This window comes from Hemicordylus capensis, chromosome 10 (assembly GCF_027244095.1).
Source record: "Hemicordylus capensis ecotype Gifberg chromosome 10, rHemCap1.1.pri, whole genome shotgun sequence".
Classification (NCBI taxonomy): Eukaryota; Metazoa; Chordata; class Lepidosauria; order Squamata; family Cordylidae; genus Hemicordylus; species Hemicordylus capensis.
In genome coordinates, this window is record NC_069666.1 from 21,105,808 (window position 1) to 21,126,990 (window position 21,183).

At 43.8% G+C, this 21,183-nt stretch overlaps 1 protein-coding gene across 4 annotated transcripts in view; it reads right to left on the minus strand.

The window, feature by feature from the left end:
* SCAPER (S-phase cyclin A associated protein in the ER) overlaps positions 1 to 21,183 on the minus strand; it is a 265,705-nt gene that overhangs the window by 42,720 nt on the left and 201,802 nt on the right. For all 4 annotated transcript variants that reach the window (XM_053272259.1, XM_053272260.1, XM_053272257.1 and 1 more), the window contains 2 exons: positions 18,866 to 19,095; positions 8,937 to 9,092 (listed from right to left, as the gene is read on the minus strand). In XM_053272259.1, the coding sequence (XP_053128234.1) occupies positions 8,937 to 9,092; positions 18,866 to 19,095 (386 nt within the window). The remainder of the gene's footprint in view (positions 1 to 8,936; positions 9,093 to 18,865; positions 19,096 to 21,183) is intronic.

The window sequence follows — 21,183 nt, forward strand, 5'->3', positions numbered from 1 at the left end:
TATCCTCTCACACAGATACTCCTCCAAGGGTTGGGGGCCTCCTAGTAGTGGGTGATTCAATCGTTACAGGGAAAAAGAGATGGGTTTGTGACCTGTGTGTAGACTGCATGCTGACTTGCCTGCCTGGTGCGAAGGTTGCAGATGTCACAGAACATCTAGATGGGCTGTTAGGCAGTACCGGGGAGAAATCAGCTGTTGTGGTGCATGTCGGCACCAACGATGTTGGGAAATGCAGAAGGGAGGCCCTGGAAGCCAAATTTAGGCTGACAGTAGCATATTGAAGTCCAGGACTCCCAGGGTAAGGTTATCTGAAGTGCTACCTGTTCCATGTGCAGGGCCAGGGAGACAGGCAGAGCTGAAAGGCCTCAATACCTGGATGAGGAGGGGTTCAGATTTGTTAGGCACTGGGATACATTTTGGGGCAAGCAAAGCTGTCCAAAAGCAAGATGGAACCAAACTGCTGGCGTTTAAAATTAAAAAGCCCACAGAGCAGCTTTTAAAATGACGCTACGAGCACTAAAAGGAAATGTGTTATGAGGGACATGCTATCGCCCTCCGGATCAAAATGCAGGGAGTGACCTGGAGTTCTAGAAGCAAATCAGAGAGGCATCAAAGAGAGACAGAAGAACTGCAATAATGGGTGACTTCAACTGCCCACACATCGACTAGGCAAATTCACATTCATGTAATGACAGAGAGGCCAAATTTCTAGACATGCTAAATGACTGTGCCTCCGAACAATCAGAGCCAGCTAGACGCAGGGGTGTCAAACTGAGGCCCTCCAGCTGTTGCTGGCCTACAACTCCCATCATCCCTGGCTACTGGCCATGGTGACTGGGGATGATGGGAGTTGTAGGCCAACAACAGCTGGAGGGCCACAGTTTGACACCCCTGACTAGAGAGAGGGTGACCTTGGACTTAATAATGAGTGGTGCCCACACAGACACAGACACAGACACAGACACACTCTCACTAATACACTTTTCCAGTACAGATGTTGAAGACTAGGACTAGGGTGAGGGATACCAAATTCAGTGCAACAAGCAGGGCAATCTGTGGACCACCCAGAACCCTCACCAAAGAGGACACAATGAATGATTGAGGTTGGTAGAGAAGAGAAATGCAATGATGCCTGACTTGCTTGAATCCCCCTGAACTCCACATAATTTAGTCTCTTTCTGGACTGCGCCCAATACTAATAGTAGTTAAACTGTACATTCAACTCATCTTCCTAATGTGTTCACAGACAGCTGCTTCAAGACAGACAATTGAAACAAGTCCAGAATGAGTTTAGCCCCTTTTGATAAATGCTAACCCAGGAGTTCTCCAAGATGGGTCCCCCGATGTTGCTGGACTACATCTCCCATCATCCATGTGGCCATTGTGGCCAGGGGTGATGGGAATTGCAGTCCAACATTATCTAGGGACCCATCTTCGAGAACTCCTCTGTTAATATTTTCCACCGTTGAGAACGTGCCAGGATCAGTCCAGCTCCAGGGTTCGAGGATAGTGTCTCTGAGAACCAAGGGGCAACCATACCAGTGGAGGAAGACATCCTGAGTATGTACTCCCTGGAACCCAATCATCTACAAGCCCTGAAAAAGAAGGCAGAACCTCTGCACCCCATCCAGGTGGAGGAAGCTACACTGCCCCTCAGTCTCCCTGATCCTAGAGATCCAGAATCCCAGCCTCCTCCCGCACTTCATCCAAGGCTTTAGACCTGCTGGAGGCCAAGGCCTGGACACCAACTGCTCCCGGGGTCCCCCCAGGAGTGACTCTTGGCCACTCCGCACCCCTCAGCCTCCCCTCCAAATCCCCAGCAATGAAGATGAAGCTGGGCCGGAAAGGAGATCCAAAACAGATGGAAGAGCATGCAACGTGTTGGCTGTGGTGGCAGTCAACAACCAGGATGGCTTAAAGGGGGGTTTGGAGAACTTCATGGAGGGAGGTCTAGCAACGGCTACTAGTCGGAGGGCTATTGGCCACCTCCAGCCTCAAAGGCAGGATGCCTCTGAGTACCAGTTGCAGGGGAGTAACAGCAGGAGAGAGGGCATGCCCTCAACTCCTGCATGTGGCTTCCAGCAGCATCTGGTGGGCCACTGTGCAAAACAGGGTGCTGGACTAGATGGGCTTCCTTGGGCCTGATCCAGCAGGGCTGTTCTGATGTTGTGAACTAGCTGCCCTAGGCCTACTCTTCAACAGGTCTCCTCCAAAGGAGTAAAACATGCTCTAAAGAGGCTCCTTTAGAGTAAGGCTCCCCTAGGCCAGGCAGGAAAGGACATTTCTCAACCAGATGACAGAAGCTGCCACTCTGCTCCAAACCGTGGCTAGTTCCAACAGCTCTCCATAAGAGTCTGGCTGCCAGGCCTGGATGCACCTGACTATTACCTGGACTCCTTGCTGTTCCCCTGCTTTTCTTCCTGGCTCCTTGACTGTGTCTCCCCCGCGGGTATCTCCAAGTCTGCATCTGTGAATGTTTCCTTTCTGCTGACGCCACTGGGCCCAACTCCAGCTATATGATCATGTCCTGCTCCACCGCCTTGAGTCTCCTGCCCACGTACTGCATGTCTCCACCACTGCCAGAGCGGCCTCACTACCACTACTACTCGCATGCCCGGTAAGTGGACTGCCACCTGAGTTCACTAACGCTTTATAAGCCCTGAAGGGGGCACTATGCCCAGTGTAGGACAGAACCCCTGGTATACAGCAACGGAGTACATACTAGAGGGAATAGGATTTGGGGGCATTTTGATTTCCTCCTGGCCCACATCCTTTCCAAACAGGCTATATATTCTCGTCTGTAGTTCTCTATATTTGCTGATTATGCTCTCTGCTGGCAATTGGGAGCAGAACAACCAGTACTCAAGCTAACTGCTTCTCTTTTATTTGCCACGTACAGCCAAAACAGGCATTATCTTAATTACTTGCAATAAAATACAACACAAAGCAGCCTATATCCCTTTGCATCCTTTTGACCTGACCTTTTGGTTTTTAATTTTTAATCCCCCCCTCTCCGCCCCACAACTGTCTGGCTGGGGAAATAGCCAACAATTCAACCTCTAGATGGATGGACAGCTAAGATTCACATGCATTTCTTCCATTTCTCAGCAAGACACAGCCCACAAACACAAGGAACATAGGAAACTGGGGCACTGAGGAGAGCTGGTCTTGTGGTAGCAAGCATGACTTGTCCCCTTAGCTAAGCAGGGTCTGCCCTGGTTGCTTTTGAATGAGAGACCACATGTGAGCACTGTAAGATATTCCCCTCAGAGGATGGAGCTGCTCTGGGGAGAGCAGGTTTCAAGTTCCCTCTCTGGATTCACCAAGAGAGGGCTGAGAGAGATTCCTGCCTGCAACCTTGGAGAAGCCGCTGCCAGTCTGTGAAGACAATACTGAGCCAGATAGACCAATGGTCTGACTCAGTATACAGCAGCTTCCTATGTTCCTATGATCCTAAACCAACTTATACCAAGTCAGACCACTGGTCCATGTAGCTCAGTATTGTCTACACAGACTGGCAGCAGCTTCTTGCAGGCAGGAGTCTCTCTCAGCCCTATCTCGGAGATGCTGCCAGGGAGGGAACATGGAACCTTCTGCATGCAAGCATGCAGGTGCTCTTCCCAGAACGGCCCCATCACTGAGGGGAATATCTTACAGTGCTCACACATCTCCCATTCAACTACAAACCAGGGCAGGCCCTGCTTAGCAAAGGGGGCCATTCATGCTTGCTGCCACAAGACCAGCTCTTCTCCCTGTTTGCATTCTCAAATGGTGGATTTGCGGATGTGCGGCTTGCGGGGATGTCTGCATGCTGACGGTATTCTGCACCACAGAGCTGTTTCACTGAAGTGTCTGTTACCGTTTGTCTGTTTTATAGATGTTGGCGCAACTTTCTTATGAGACTCGATGTGAAGCCTGCCAGTACTTCTGGAATGGTTCCCGGTAACTCTGGCGATTTTTGGATTGGGCCCAAGAAGTGCTATAGGCAGTAACGCTTGTGACTGTTACACAATTTTAATGTCTTCATCCAGGATTCATAAGAAATTGCTCTCTTTGACGTTACAGCTTTTTGCTGTTTTGAAAAACAGCTAGCCTTGATTCTCAAGTGTGGGATGACAAATAGCCCTCCTCCTGAAAATATACGAGCAGAACCACTGGCAGCTGCAAAGGGAAGAGGACGTCTTCTCTATACCCTTTCTTCAAGAAAACGTCAACTTTCTGCTTCCTCACAGTCCGAGGTCTTTGGAGCAATAAAGAGGCTGGGGATATGCGAGAAGACACAAAAATGATCTTTCTAAGGCCAGAGTCTTAGATTACAAGTTTGATACATGCAGGTCCAAATGTGTGTGCGGTATCTGGAAATGTGAGAATATGTAGTCCTTTCCTTACATGTAGATCTGTTTATAAGGGGTGTGCAGATGCTGGTGTGGCTGAAAAATTGGATGGTGAGGAAGGTAGATCGGGCTGGATCAGTAGCAGCCGCTGCCAGCCGAGTGGCGAGAGGCACCTTTAAGCATAGATCAGAAGGTGCTCACCTCTGCTCCAGCAGCACCTGCAAACTGCTGGCTTGCTCCGTGGAAGCCAGGTGAGTGGCAGAACACTGCTGCTTGGAGAAGCTCTGCCCGGAGCGGAGGCAAGTACCTAATAATTTAGGCTTAAACGTGCCTCTTGTCGCCATCCCGGAGGTGCCTGCACCGGCTGCTACTTGGCGGGATGCAACTTGGAATGGGCCACTTTACAGCCGCCGTCCAATGCACACTCACACACTTCATGAGTAAGTGTGCAAAGGCAAGTGTTTTTGTTTTTCTTCTCACTTTAAAAAAAAAACTGCCCGTCATTTAACAAGCTCAGGTAGCATCCACGGGGGAAGGACTAATTTCACTTTGTTAGATAGGTTAGGCAGTAGCAGTCCAGCCCATGGTCACCGGGGGAGCTTTATTGATTGCCAGGAAATCTAGGACCAACAAACGGAAGTACTTTTTCACACAAAGCATAATCAACTTGTGGAATTCTCTGCCACGAGATGCGGTGACAGCCAACAACCTGGACGGCTTGAAGAGGGGTTTGGATCACTTCATGGAAGAGAGGTCTATCATTGGCTACTAGTCGGAGGGCTGTGGGGCACCTCCAGCCTCAAAGGCAAGATGCCTCCGAGTACCAGTTGCAGGCAAGTAACAGCAGGAGAGAGAGTGCATGCCCTCAACTCCTGCCTGTGGCTTCCAGCAGAATCTGGTAGGCCACTGTGCGAAACAGGATGCTGGACTGGATGGGCCTTCTTGGGCCTGATCCAGCAGGACTGTTCTTATGTTCCAAACTCAGGTCTTTATGGATCCAACACTCCAGCAACACTCCAACCACAATAGCTCTCCATATAGGAAGGGGACAACTAGTACAGAGATTCTCAGGCTTCACTCCACAGATGTTACTACTACTGCTAAAATATTTATATACAGCTTTTCAACAAAAGTTTCCAAAGTGGTTTACATAGAGAAATAATAATAAAAAAAACCCAGTCAATCAATCAATCAATCAATCCCTTTCCCCAAAGGGATATGGGGATTCACAATCTAAAAAGATTACAATCTTAAAAGAAACACAATCTAAAAGAAACACAAGACCGACAACAATCTAAAAAGAAACACAATCTAAAAAGAAACACAATCTAAAAAGAAACACAATCTAAAAAGAAACACAAGACAGACAACAGCAACAGCCACTGGAAGTTCTGTGCTAGGGGTGGATAGGGCCAGCTGCTCTCTCCCTGCTCAATAAAGAGAATCACCATATTAAAAACGTGCCTCTTTGCCCAGTTAGCAGGGGTCAACAACTACTAATTTTGGCCACTGTGGACTGAAACTCCCAACTTTTGGCTACTGATAGAAGTTGTAGTCCAACCTCATCTGGGGACCTAAAGTTGAGAACCCTTGTTTTAGTATACCAAATAATGTAAACCAAAGTATTAATTAAAAAGAAACAGAAAGAGACAAAATTCAGCTCCACTATATTTCATGGCGGTTGTATTCTATTTATTTATAAAAAAGCACCAGGCTCTGTGGTACACAGGAAGCTGCCTTACCCTGAGTCATACACTTGCTCCATCTAGCTCAGTATTGTCTTCACAGACTGGCAACAGCTTCTCCAAGGTTACAGGCAGGAGTCTCTTTCAGCCCTATCTTGGAGATGCCAGGGAGGGAACCTGGAACCTTCTGCATGCAGGCGCTCTTCCCAGAGTGGCCCCATCCCCTAAGGGGGATATCTCACAGTGCTTATACGTATATTCTCCCATTCAAATGCAAAACAGGGTGAACCCTGCTTAGCAAAGGGGACAATTCATGCTTGCTACCACAAGACTAGTTCTCCTGTGGGCAGTCAACACTATAAGCTATTTTGAAAAAAGAATTTAGAACAGTCACAGAAATGTCAGAATAGTGAACTTTTCTGTTTTGGACATGTCTTTAAAAAAACAAACCCTGAAACATTTATTATTAGCTAACGGGCGGGGGGGGGACTTGTAAAACAAGGTGAATTCCACTATTAAATCAATTTTATGACTCTGCCAATAAAAGAAAAAGTACCCATATTTCATTATTAACAGGCATATCTTCAATTGGATTCCTTCATTTCAATAGCAAAACTTTTATGGCACTAAAAGACTATATCAATTTATGTGGCTAGATTAGTATGAATGTCCTTTAGTAAATCTAACAGTTGAACCATCATTTTTAAAGGTTATCCTGGGAGTACAATTCACACATCTTAGTCTGAACACCTTGAATTAAAATCGATAGTAGGCATCCTTAGTTAGCATCTCTTGTTCATTCATATTATATAATCTTTACTGACACTTTAGAATTCTTCTTTGAATCTCTTCTTAGTAAATTTTAGAATTCCATGAAAAACAGCAACAAAGAGGAAAGCAATGCCACTTTCTGGAAGGAGTGAACTTAGTGTGTCTAGGTAAATGCTTAGATGGCACACAGGAAGTGAACAACAGTTTCTGAACAATAGTCCAACCTATTGTTTGGTCATAAAATTAGCAAATATTTAAGGAAATCCATTAAAAGGGTAATTTTTTAGCAGCAGATTCAGAATGAACAAAATTAAGTGCTTCAAACAATGCACAATTAATTTATGGAATCGCCTAACTCAAGAAGTGCTGATAGGCACTAGTTTAGGTGACTTTAAAAGAGGAGACATTCATACAGGAGGAGAGGTCCATCAATGACTGTTAGTTAGATGGAACCCTCACTTTCAGAGGCATTCAAGCCACCTCATGGCACAAATGGGAAGTAACTTGCCTAGGGAGCAAGAGGTTGCCAGTTTGAATCCCCACTGGTATGTTTCTCAAACTATGGGGAACGCTTCTATTGGGCAGCAGTGATATAGGGAGAAGCTGAAAGGCATAATCTCATATTGTGTGGGAGATGGCAACGGTAAACCCCTCCTGTATTCTATCAAAGAAAACCACAGGGCTCTGTGGGTGCCAGGAGTCGACACCGACTCAATGGCACTACTTTACTTTACTACCACTGAATACCAATTGATGGGGCAAGAGGAAGGCTACAGCATTCCTGGCTGGCTTCTGGGCTTCTCAGAGGCATCTAGTTGGCCAGGACAGTAAGGGGAACAGGATACCAGATGAGATGGACCTTTGGTCTGATTCTGTAATGTTCTTCTTATGTTTCTCAGTGAGAAGGGATAATTAGTGATCATCTCTAGGTGTTTTTGAGAGTGTTGAGCAAGGATGATAAAGACCCAAGTTCAAATCCCTGCTCAGCCATGAAGCTCACTGGGTGACTCTGGGCCAGCCACATCTATCTCAGCCTAACCTATCTCACAGGGTTGTTGTGAAGATAAACCAGCCATGTACAACACTCTGGGCTCCTTGGAGGAAGAGCGGGATATACATGTAAAATAAATAAATAAAGAAATCTGCCTGTTGCAAAATCATTTAAAATGATCCAAGTGGCCTGGTTTAGATGTCACACAGAACATTGGTTATAACGATGTCCCGGAGTCTCACAAATGCACACTTCCCTCTCTCATCCCTGTTCAAGTGCCTACTTTCTATCTAGGTTATATCCCAAGATTGGTTGTGCTGTCCAAACCAGCCAGTCTCAGCTTATTCCAACCTAATTGCTTCAAATAACCCGAGATCGGTATCCACGGTTTGACATGAGTTACAGATCTTGGGTTATTTGAAGCAAGTAGGTTAGAACCTTTTAAAACAAGTATACTCCTTCTTTTGCAAACTTTCAACTCAGGTGCCCCATAGAATGTACACACACACACACACTTATAGTTATGAGATAATCTACTCCAGTCACTGGCTTATATTCAGACTAAGTCAGTCATGAATACTTCCATTGATATTTACGTGTCCCGCTAATTTCAATTTCAATAAAACTGCTTATGAGTTATGTCCTCTAGTGACTGGAGTAGCCAAATAGTGCGGCTGCAGTGAGGGGAGATAGGTGGGCTCTGAGTACCCCCCTGCTGGGAACCCCTGGGTTACAATAAGCAGAAATCGGTGGGTTCAGTCAAAAGGGCTGATTCTGGCTCATTTAAACCTAGATAGGAAGGAGGCCCTCGTGTGGGATGGGTGGGAGGAGTGTGCGTTTCCGAGACTAAGGGACACTGTGTGGAGTCCAGCTCTAACTGAGGTTCCCTGTGATGTCTGAACCAGCCCAATGAACAAAGCGAAACGTGTCTGGATTCTGCTGAACCAGCTACTATCAGAACGGTAGCAGTAGTTAATTGCATTAGCCTAACGCTACAGGTTAGACAAGAGTTTCAAAATGTCTTTTGTGAGGATTCAACAGGCAGCACCACATTACCTCTAGCCTCGCCTTGAATGGGAAGCTCCACTCACAGCGTGTCTCCAGAAACAAAATATCCGGGTTTTGCAAACAAAGGATAGGACACGACACACTCACCTCCCATTGACAGCAAAGCACAACTGGCACATTCCCTGCAACACGGCCGTGACACTTTGCAAGAAAGTGGCTATTTTGGGATTTTCATCAACTGGGCCTTGGACTGAGAGGAAACAGCAGCTCAGCTTTTCAATTAATCCTATATTCACCACATAGCTAGAAAACAAAAGGATAAACGACATCAATGCGGGCCCAGTTGTCTGTTCCAAGGGCTGATTCTGTGTCACTTGTACATCTCAAATTTAATGTATATTCCAAACTTAACTTGGTTTAACTAAATTAGTTTAAATTAGCAATAAGCCGAACATTCGCCCTGAAGCATTCTTGGCCTTGAATGTGGGGTTGTGAGCAAAATTCAGGAGTAGGGTACACGGATGAGAGAAATTCTGAAGGGCGGCGAGAGAAATTCTAAGTTGTGGTGATCATATTTCCCCCCATTAATTTCTGCTGCTTCTTTGATAGGGGCAGAAACAGTAGCCGTGAGGAATTTTTTTCCAGCATGAATGTTCTCCCTGTGAATTATTCTATGTCACGATGCATTTTTTGGAGGAAAAATGGTGGCTGTCAGTGCGTTGAGAAATTTTTCACTTCCTCAAAGCAAAAAATTGGCTTTTAATTTTTGCTACCTGAGACCATGGTGGAGAACATGGGAGGGGGCATTTGGCATGTTTAAATATATACTTGGCTGTCATCAATAGATTTTTATTTTTTTATGAATAGACCTCAATATAATTTTTAAGGTATGGTTCATAATGAATGAACATGCTTGTTTGACCTCTGAACAGAACTGTGTTTTGCCAGTGTCAGTAATTCATAACCTCCCTTTATATTTCTGCCACAGTTTAGCATAAGAAAAATCAACTATAACACCGAAGTGGAAGGGTGAAATTACCCAGACACAATCTGATTACAACATAATCCTTCAAAAGTCTGGAATGTATGCTCTCTCCCTTGTGAGTCAACAACAAATGAGAAAGTAGAAGGAATTTTCTTTATTATGGTTGTAAGCGGAGGTCTCAAGTCAGCTGTGGGGAATCATGTCATCAGGTGAGTGTAATTTTTACTAAAACTGAGCTGGACCTACTGAACCTTCCTGCTTGTGCGTGTGCTAAAGTCCACCATTTTCTTCTATTCCTGATTGATCAGCCCTTTCCCCATTGATCACAATATAGTCTCTGCAAATCATTCTTCTGAACTGGATGAGTCCTGGTGGGCAGAGTCAACGAGGGGCCTGATATGTGGAGGCTTTTTGCAGCAAAAGATACTGGAGGAATTCAAGTAAGAGAAAAGGGTTCAAATTTCTGAATGAAATTGAGAAATAGAAGGAAAAAGAAAGAAGAAATAGAGTATTTTGTGATGTCCTTTAAATGGAAATGCCAATCTAGATGTAGTATAAACTTCACCATCACGTGGAAACAACTACTGGCAGTACCAAAGGACTTAAATAGATTTAAGCAACTCCCCCAGATCATCTGGAGACTCTCTGTGGCAGGTAATGTAACTTCAGGAAGGCAGATTTACACGTGCCTTAAGATTCTGATCCTCTGAATATTTCACCATGTAAAGACTTATAAATATCAATGGGAACCCTTTCAGCACAAGTGATTTGAAATCTAGACCGCCTGCTACTGCAGAGACTTGGGTGCTAGTTATTTTTAACAAGCAGTCAGAAACAGAACATAGGAAGCTATGACTTCTACAGAGTCAGACCATCGGTCCATCTAGCTCAGTATAGTTGACACTGAAGAAACCTAAGAACAATTAATCTTATGATAATGTACAGTATAAAATTCACATTATAGTTATCCTGCCTTTCTCGCCCTTGAGGCAGCTCATAACAAGAAGCAATTCAAACTAATCAAGCATTAAAAATGGCAAGTATTCAATAGCACTGTTATCCAAAAGGCTTCCAAAACACCAGTTAAAAATACATGCTCTGGTGGCCTCCTTCTGGACGCTGTTCTGCAAGGACAGGGCACTCAGTAACTGGGAAAGGCCTGCTTCTTTTAGATGTCACCCTCCCATATGGGAATCCCATATGGGGGAAGATTTATTATTATTTCTTATTAAAACATTTTTATACCGCCCAAAACTTACGTCTCTGGGCGGTTTACTCATGATGATGGCACATGTGGAAATGGTGGCGCATTTTCCATTCAAAGTCCTTGCTCCACCCTCAAGGATTCCTTTCACTTCCTGAAAGCTTTCCAGCAGCCTCTTGATTCTATGAACTACAGCTATTCTGACAACTAGGGATGTGCAAATCAATTTGAATTTGAACTGATTTGATTCAAATCAGGGTCATTTGAGTGATTCAAATTCAATTAGAGGGCCATTTGGTGCCTTTTAAAATCCATTCACCCCCCCCCCCCACCTCCAGACTGGTTTAAAAAAAGACACCAAAACAGGCTTGATTCAATTCAAATTCAAAATGAATTTTCAAATTCAATTCAACATAGGAACATAGGAAGCTGCCATCTACTGAGTCAGACCCTTGGTCCATCTAGCTCAGTATTATCTACCCAGACTGGCAGCGGCTTTTCCAAGGTTGCAGGCAGGAATCTCTCTCAGCCCTCTCTTGGAGATGCTGCCATGGCGGGTACTTGGAACCTTCTGCTCTTCTCAGAGCAGCTCCATCCCCTGAGGGGAATATCTCGCAGTGCTCACACATCAAGTCTCCCATTTATATGCAACCAGGGCAGACCCTGCTTAGCTAAGGGGACAAGTCATGCTTGCTGCCACAAGACCAGCTCTCCTCTCCATCGAGAAATTCAATTTGTGTATATCCCTTCTGACATATCTATTGCATATCTATTGCGGGGGTGGGGGAGGTGAGTGGAGGCAGAGGAAACCACCAGTGTTTTTTTTTTTAAAAAAAATGCATAAATTAAGTACTACTTTCTGCTCCTTGTCCTCCTCTCTGGATAGACTGGATCTGCTTGTGGTGGTAAGATGGTCCAACTTTAATAACAACAAACAATAATAAACTTTATTTGTTAGCCATCCCATAACAAATTGTTCTCTGGGAGGCTCACAACGCAGCATTAAGACATGAAATCAAAACACATAACACCGTAAAGCATAACAGACCAAAAGGGGAAAAAATACAAAATACAAAGCAATTTTTAAACTCTTTAAAAATCAGATTTGAAAACCAAAATTTAAAAGGCCTGAGTGAAAAAAAAAGGTCTTTAGCTGGCATCTAAAAGAACAAAGTGATGAAGCCAGGTGAACCTCACCGAGGCTATTCCATAAACACATGTGCATTTTCCTCCCACATGCAATGAACACTTCTTAAACTGATTAGGAACTGAATGGCTGCTGCTTCTAATAAGACAAACCTGCCTTTTGGAAATGCCCTCTAATCGTCCGATCGCCTTGTCATCGGGCTTTTCATGCCTCCATCAAAATCAGATCCTTTGAAATGCCTCAGGTGAAAGGCCTGGCCTGATTCTTATACATCGCCATAGCTCAGGGGTAGGCATGCTCTCGGGCCAGTCAGTGTCAGGTGTCAGCAGTGCAAAATATCAATAAGCAGACCTCCCAATTGGAGAATACAATAGCTTGAAATTTCACACACTCTGAAAAACCTGTTTGGAAAGGGAGTGTGGCTATGCACGGGCTTCAAAAGGTCACAGGGATCTATAACAGCCACCTGCTTCACCTCCCTGGTGCAGTCTGCTCTTCAATTAGAATTCATCTTCACTACAGCAGATTTCAAAATTTCTCAAATGCACTATTTTAATAGAGGGGTTCACTGGCTGGCCTGGTCAGGCATCACAGGGCGTCAGGACAGAATGCTGGATTCACACGATGGTCCCTAGTCTTGGGCATGCACTCGCCTCTCCCTCTCCCCGCAAACGGAGAACTGATGGTGGAAGAGAGCTGGTCTTGTGGTAGCGAAAATTAATTGTCCCCTTTGCAAAGGAGGATCTGCTTTGGTTTGCATTTGGATGGGAGAGCACTGTAAGATATTCCCCTTTCGGGATGCGGAAGTAAGCTCAATGGAAGAGTATCTGCACGCAGAAGGTCCCAAGTCCACTCCCTGGAATCTCCATGATAGGGCTGAGAGAGACTCCTGCCTGTAACCTTGGAGAAGCCGCTGCCAGTCTGTGAAGACAATACTGAGTGAGATGGACCAATGATCTGACTCGGTATAAGGCAGCTTTCCACTTTCCTGCGATGTTGGTATATTTCCATACCGGGTTTTCCTGTGGCCCATTTTGTTATATGTGAAAGTATCTCTGAATTTAATTTAATAATCTATAAAATAGAAACACTTTGTGAAATACAAATCCTTAGATCTAAGGTGACATATAAAAACCAAACGCCTTTCAATGCCCTGATTCTAAATGAGGAAGTCACCCTCATAATTTTAATGGGGCAATTTCAAATTTAATATAGCGTTCTAGTGTTTTCTGTTTTAATGGCTTGTAAGAAACCCAAGCTCCTGATGGTTTGATTGGGAAGAGTTAGAAATTGATAATGCAACAATGAATGAGATACTAAAAAGGTAGAAACAATGAACCCTTCATTTCTTATTTTTTAAAATGTGCAAACAAAAGGAATACATAGGAACATAGGAAGCAGCCAATATACTGAGTCAGACCATAGGACCATCTAGCTCAGTACACAGACTGGCAGCAGCTTCTCCAAAGTTGCAGGCAGGAATCTCTCTCAGCCCTATCTTGGAGTTGCTGCCAGGGAGGGAACTTGGAACCTTCTGCTCGTCCCAGAGAGGCTCCATCCCCTGAGGGGAATCTCTTCCAGTGCTCACACTTCTAGTCTCCCATTCATATGCAGCCAGGGTGGACCCTGCTTAGCTAAGGGGACAAGTCATGCTTGATACCACAAGACCAGCTCTCCTCTCCTACATGAATACATGAAACTCGCCATGTATGGCAAGGCTATAATTCCCTATTACTTGGACAAAAGTCCAGTTTTATTTCTCTAAATTTAGAGAAATAAATTTAGAGTTTTCGCCACTTTCTACGAATCATGGGCTTAATTCAGATATCATATGAAACCATGGTTACACTAAGAACCCAAAAGAAGAGATTGTGCTTCCAAAGGTACAAGCTAGCTAGCAAGCTATGGTTTAGAGCTGCTTCCCAGATTTCATTGTCTGTCTGCTCAGCACTCCCATCTTCAGAGGTGCTGTTGCCTCTGGAGGTTGAGCAAAGGCTTCAGCCATGGACTGTCACTGCAGGCATCATTGTGAAATCTCAGTTCACAAACCCAGTTCTAACCATGGTTTCAGATTACGGTCTGCCAGTGCCTGAGGCAATGTTGGTGAGCAGATCCTCCCTGATCTTGAAAGCTAATCCTGGACCCAGCCAGTCTCTGTATGGATTTGTTACACATTGAGAAAAATAATTGTTTCAGTTGTTTATGCAGACAGTTCATTCTGAACAACAGGGAAGTTTCCATAACCATGGTTTGATATGATGTCTCAGTTAAGCCATTGTGAGTGGATGTGGAAGTGTGTCATCTGACACGAAAGACAGTTAGTTGCTCTGTATCCTGGACTGCCCAGTGGCTTTATAAATGTGAATGGTGGGTATGTTAGAGGAGTTTTAAGGAAAACACACCACCTAAGGAAATCTATATTAGATGGCACTAAAATGATGACACACGTGTACATCCACAAAATAGTGAGAGAAAAAATGTAAACTATGATACTGCATGTAATAAGATTTAAAAATTCACAGAAATATAAATAAATGTGATCTCTGCCATCTAACAAGTAATGTATTCGGGGCAGAATTTCAAATATATATAAAGTGCAAAAGGTCGGAGCAAAAGAGAGGTCAGGATCAGCATGAGGGGCAGAATGGGTTCAAAGAAATGGAAAAAGCAATTTATTAAGAGGGGGAAATTTGCTCTTTGAAAAATTGAATGTATCCTTTGTCTCCTCTTTCAGAAAAAAGGTTGGACAACAGAAGATGGGAACAAAGGGAGGAAATTATCCCTAATGTGTAGCAGTTTTATAGTATTATAATACAGTCTTATAGTATTTGAGTAGCAATTTTAAAGTAGCAATTTTAGATTTATGGTACCATAACTTGAGTTTATGATCATGAATCATTCCCTGTTGTCTTGTCTTATGCTGGTCTTGGACCGTAATGATTGATTGGGAGGAAATTATCATTATTAAAAACATTTATTATCGCTTTTCAACAACAAAAAAAATCTAAACAGTTTACATAGCAAAATGTATGAAAAAAGAGATCCCTCTCACAAAGAGGCCCCACAACCCCACAACACACACAAAGGAGACATCAGCAACAGCCACTGGGAAGGATGCTGTGCTGGCCTCCACAGGGAGAGTCCCTCTCCCCACGAATCAGAGATATAACTCCTGCTACCAAGGGAAAGCGGGACCTTTCACAGTAGTCATTCTCTTGCATTTAGCACGGGGAGAGCAAACGGCCTTTTTCAACTCCAGCACAGTGGCTGCCGATGGTGGTGTCTGCCTTGTGACTCTTTTTAGAATGGGAGCGCTTTGGGAGGAGAGGGAACCCTCGTTTTATTCTTTTTCTCTGTAAATGACTTTGAGAACTTTTTTAGTTGAAAAGCAAAGTAGAAATAATAGTACTAAGGAATACGACGCCTTCTTCTCCATCTACACTGCCACCTATTAAGATCATCTGGGGAGGTCCGGTTGTGGTTGCCACCGGCTTGGTTGGTGGCGACTCGAAATGGGGCCTTTTCTAGAGTTGCCCTGGGACTGCGGGACGTGCTTCCTGCTGAAATTAGAGTTTCCCCTTCTCTGCATGTTTCTACGAAGGACTTGAAAACATAATTGTTTAGTCGGGCTTTTAGTTTATAGTTTTAAAGCTTCGTTATTTAGAATTTTTATTGTATTTTAAATTGTTTTAATCATGTTAATGTTTTAATGTTTTGGGTTTTTTTAATATTGTGAACCGCCCAGGGACTTAGGAAACATAGGAAACATAGGAAACTGCCATATACTGAGTCAGACCATTGGTCTATCTAGCTCAATATTGTCTTCACAGACTGGCAGCGGCTTCTCCAAGGTTGCAGGCAGGAATATCTCTCAGCCCTATCTTGGAGATGCTGCCAGGGAGGGAACTTAAAACCTTCTGCTCTTCCCAGAGCAGCTTCATCCCCTGAAGGGAATATCTTGCAGTGCTCACACATCAAGTCTCCCATTCAGATGCAACCAGGGCAGACCCTGCTTCGCTAGGGGGGCAAGTCATGCTTGCTACCACAAGACCAGCTCTCCTCTCACTTTTTTGTATAGGGTAGCACACAAATGTACTAAATAATAAATAAATAAATACTACGAATATTTATATACATAGGTTTACACAGAACAATAAATAATAAATAATAAAGTAGGTGAGAGACTCACTTTAAAAAGTGCCTCTTTGACCATTTAGGCAGGGTGTGTGTGTCAAGGGAAATCCCAGCGATCGAGAAACTGGCCCTTGCAAAGCAACAAGCTCTATTAAGAGAGGGTTTTCAATGTAGTAGCATATCAGAGGCTAACCAGATTCTATCATAATCAGAAGATCACGATGGAAGTGACGGATTTGAGCCAAGGAAGAATTGACTGGATATTAAAAGATAAGCAATCATGAATGACAGCAAATCAGCATGGAAGGAAATGGTCCGTTGTGTGCAGTACATTCTTGTTAGAACTAACTGCATTCATTTCATTCAATGGATTTGAACATGCTTTATAGTACAGGGTAATTGCCAGATGAGTTTGCAAGGAGGCTGAACACTGAGGAGTAATTTAAATTCCAGCAGAAACCCGAGTGCGATTTTCTGCATTCTGGCTATTTTTTCTGTGCGCATTTCAGCTCTGCAAAATGAACAATGAGAGGCCCAACGTTCTTCCACAGTTATTTGGAAAAGGAATCTTATTTATGGCTGTACTTCAATTAGGCTCTTCAAGCACAGGCAGTAATGCCAATGAATTAGGTTTCAGGAAGAATGGACCTTTCACATTTTCTTTATGGTTTTGGCAGAATATTATAGAAAAAGAAGTGTAAATTTGTCAGGGGATGGGGCTACAGCTCAGCAGGCAGAAGTTTCCAGGTTCAATGTCTGGCACTTCCTGTTAAGTCATCTCAAGTAGCAGGTGCTGGGAAACCCTGGAGAACCGATGCCAATCAAAGGAGACAACATGGGGCGAGATAATATCCCAAGCGTCTGATTCGCTATAAGGCACTTTCATATTTATGTATGCACTACCGGTACATTTATATATCAGCTTTCTGACAAGGCACTCCAGGAAGCTCACAATCTAAAATAATGGCTTACTACTGAAGAGATATGCCAACTAATGGCGCAGCGGGGAAGCAATCTGTCTAGACTGCTGGAGGCTGTGGGTTCGGATCCCCACTGGTGTTTGTCCCAGAATATGGGAAACTCCTAAATTGAGCAGCAGTGATATAGGAAGGTGATAAAAGGTATCATCTCATACTGCGTGGAAGAAAGCAATGGGAAACTCCTCTTGTATTCTACCAAGAAAGCCACAGGGCTCTGTGGTTGCCAGGAGTTGACACCAGCTCGACGGCACAACCATTGAAGAGACAGTAATATAAAAGATAGAGAGGAGAGCTGGTCTTGTGGTAGCAAGCATGAATTGTCCCCTTTGCTAAGCAGGGCCCACACTGGTTTGCATTTGAATGGGAGACTCCATATATGAGCAGTATAAGATATTCCCTTTAGGGGATGGGGCTGCTCTGGAAAAAAGCATCTGGATGCTTGCATGCAGAAGGTTCCAAGTTCCAGCTCCAGATAGAGCTGAGAGAGACTCCTGCCTACAGCGTTGGAGAAGATACTGCCAGTCTGTGTAGACAATACTGAGCTAGAAGGACCAATGGTCTGACTCGGCAGAAGGCAGCTTCCTATGTTTCTATGAGATATAATCCAGAATGGGAAGGGAAACCAACAAAACTCTAGCCTCATGCTGGGAGGGAGAAACCAAATGGCAGATGGTCCCAGCCAGGCGGCTGTAGGGGGCCTCCTTGGCTCACCTCTCCCTCCGATGCAGACGCAGGGCCAACTCTAGTACAACTAGTTTGGGGGAGCAAAGGGGTGGCAAAGAACATTATTAGGGAGTGAAGATTTTGCTATACATTGAATACTTAAGAGCGTATTTAATGTCGTTAATTTATTTACCTTCTTAATGAAGCTTGCTTGACCGTTTCAAACTCATTAAGAAAACGGGCCAGACCCCTCACAGAAAATACTGCCTTTTAAAATTTAGACCAAACTTTCAGTCTGCTTTCTAAACTGGTTTTCTCTTCCTGTCTAAGACCACATGGCAGGAAAGGCTGGGATGAAGGGAGGGATCAGTGCCCAGGTAGTTGAAATCTTTATTGGAGACAACCTACACTCCCCTGCACACATGGTCTCACCCAGTCCAGTTCCTGGCCCGGAAGGGGTTGGCCTGGCTGCTGGGAGGCTGGAGGAGTCTCCTCCCTACCTGGCTGCACCGGCTTCTGCTGCTTGTTCTGGTTAGAAGAGTGAGCAAATCTTTAGACTCATATTTGTTTATTTATATCTATGTAAACCACTTTGGAAACCTTTCTTGAAAGTGGTATATAAATATCCGTCGTAATCATAAACAACGGAAGCCTTTTACAATAATTAATTCAAGCTATAAGATCATAATTTAATCTTTTATACTATAATATAAATGTACTGTATGACACTTTGCTGAAAAGCTCTGCTCGGATGGCTGGAGCAAGAAGGGGAGCAGGCAATATTTTTTGGGGGGAGCACACACTCCCATTTGGAGTCATCCCTGTGCAGAGAGGTGTCGTGGCTGCTAATGGAGGCAGTTCAAAGCAGAGGAACCTTTCAAGTGTGTGTGTGTGTGGGGGGGGGCTCACTTTCCCCTCCCACTGGTAAAGACATATGCAGAAGACACTGGATCATTTTCTTACCTGATGAGGTCTTGTATCCTACTGTTAAAGACTTCGCCTTGTGAGGTCTTGTTTTTCATTTCTTGTATTAATTTTGGTGCACAGATCTGATTGTTTCCATAAGGTGCGCTGGAGATCAGGCCCCGGAACACCACAGCCACAATTCTTAGAACTCCTGTCGTCAGACCTTCAAATACTTGTTTGTTTGCAGTTCTCCCTAGGGTGGCATTGTGGTCATCTGGAACATAAACCTACAGGCACACCCAAAACAAATGCATTTCAATGAAACCAAATTCGGCACTTTCCAAATTACTTTGTTAATTACATCTTACAGTTAAGCAAATCGCAACAGAAAGGGCGCTCAGTTTCTTGATCTTTGCTCCTAGCTTTTGGCAGTCAAACGTTTATGAACAGCATCAGCCTCATGTTAGTTAATCCTGTCCTCTACAAACTTGTCTTATTTCCCTTTTTCAATCTGTGTTTGATTTCCCCCAAAACTCATGTATTATTTTATTTATACCCCTCCCCTTCTTCCATGATGGAACTCAGTGTGGCATTCATGGGGTTCCCATGAATCTCATTCCATTAAGTTCTCCCATCCAGGCACTGACCGGACCATGAGCCTCAGAAAGATTTTAGTGCCCACCATGATTCCCTGTGTACATAAAAGTCAATGAGAGTCAAGATGAGAGCCAGCGTGGTGCAGTGGTTAGAGTGCTGAACTAGAACCGGGGAGACCCGAGTTCAAATCCCCATTCAGCCATGAAACTAGCTGGGTGACTCTGGGCCAGTCATTTCTCTCTTAGCCTAATCTACTTCACAGGGTTGTTGTGAAAGAGAAACTTAAGTATGTAGTACACCGCTCTGGGCTCCTTGGAAGAAGAGCAGGATATAAATGTAGTAATAATAATAATAATAATAATAATAATAATAATAATGCAGCAAATAACAGTAGTGTCAAAGAAGATTAGCAGATATGAATCCAGAATTACACAACACAGGCAGAATCTCCAATTCCAGTCGAATCAGAGACGTTTCTACCAAAGTATAGAAGGAGAAACTGCAAGAAACATAGAAACACCAAATAAAGAAGAAACAGTGCAATTCTGGGGGAAATTATGGGACAATCCAATAGATTATAATAAAAAAGCAGGCTGGATGAAAGAGGTCAAAAAATGTAACCAACAAATGCAAGATCTAATAATAACACCAGAATTAATAAGTGAAAGAGCAAAGAAAATTAAAAATTGGACTGCGCCAGGCGACGATGAACTGCATAGCTTTTGGCTTAAACACCTAACAAGCCTTCATAAACAACTATCAAAACAGTTCAATCACATTTTGCAAGGAGGTGATATTGAACAATGGCTAACAACTGGGAAAACTCATCTCATCATGAAAGACCCAGCAAAAGGTGCAGTTCCAAGTAATTATAGACCGATAACCTGCCTGCCAACCATGTTCAAATTATTAACTGGAATAATAGCAGATGAAGTGATGCGACACTTATTAACTAACAAACAGCTTCCAGTTGAACAGAAAGGAAATTGCCCGAACACCAGAGGCACAAAAGACCAGCTGCTGATTGACAAAATGATTTTAGAAAATTGCAAGAGAAGAAAAACAAATCTAAGTGTTGCATGGATTGACTACAAGAAAGCCTTTGATTCATTGCCTCACAAATGGATACTAAAATGTTTAGAAACAACTGGTGTCAGCAAAAACATTCAGATATTTATAAAAAAAGCAGTGAGCATGTGGAGTACACAGTTAACAATCAATGGTGAGACACTTGGACAGGTTAGCATTAGAAGAGGCATTTTCCATCTAAAACATCAAGTCAAATCAACCATCTGCTGTACATGGACAATCTGAAGTTGTATGGAAAGTCCCAGTCAGAAATCGAATCACTGCTAAACACTGTCCGTATATTCAGTAGCGATATAGCAATGGAGTTTGGACTAGACAAGTGTGCTGCATTAATAATGAACAGAGGAAAAATAAGAAAAACAGAAAGAATAGAACTGGCCAATGGAAGCAAGATCAAGAACCTGGAAGAGAAAGAACATTACAAATACTTGGGCATTCTCCAGGCTGATAACATCCCACACACTGAAGTTAAAAGAAAAATTGGAAGTGAATACATCAGGAGAGTTAGAAAAATCCTAAAGTCCAAATTCAATGGCAGGAACACCATATACACCATAAACACCTGGGCTCAGGGGCGTATCTAGGGATAGGGTAGGCAGGGCACGTGCCCCGGGCGCCACTTGAAGGGGGGCGCCATTTTGTAAAATTAATTTTTTTTAAAAAATGGCTGCCAAAAACAAAATGGCCAC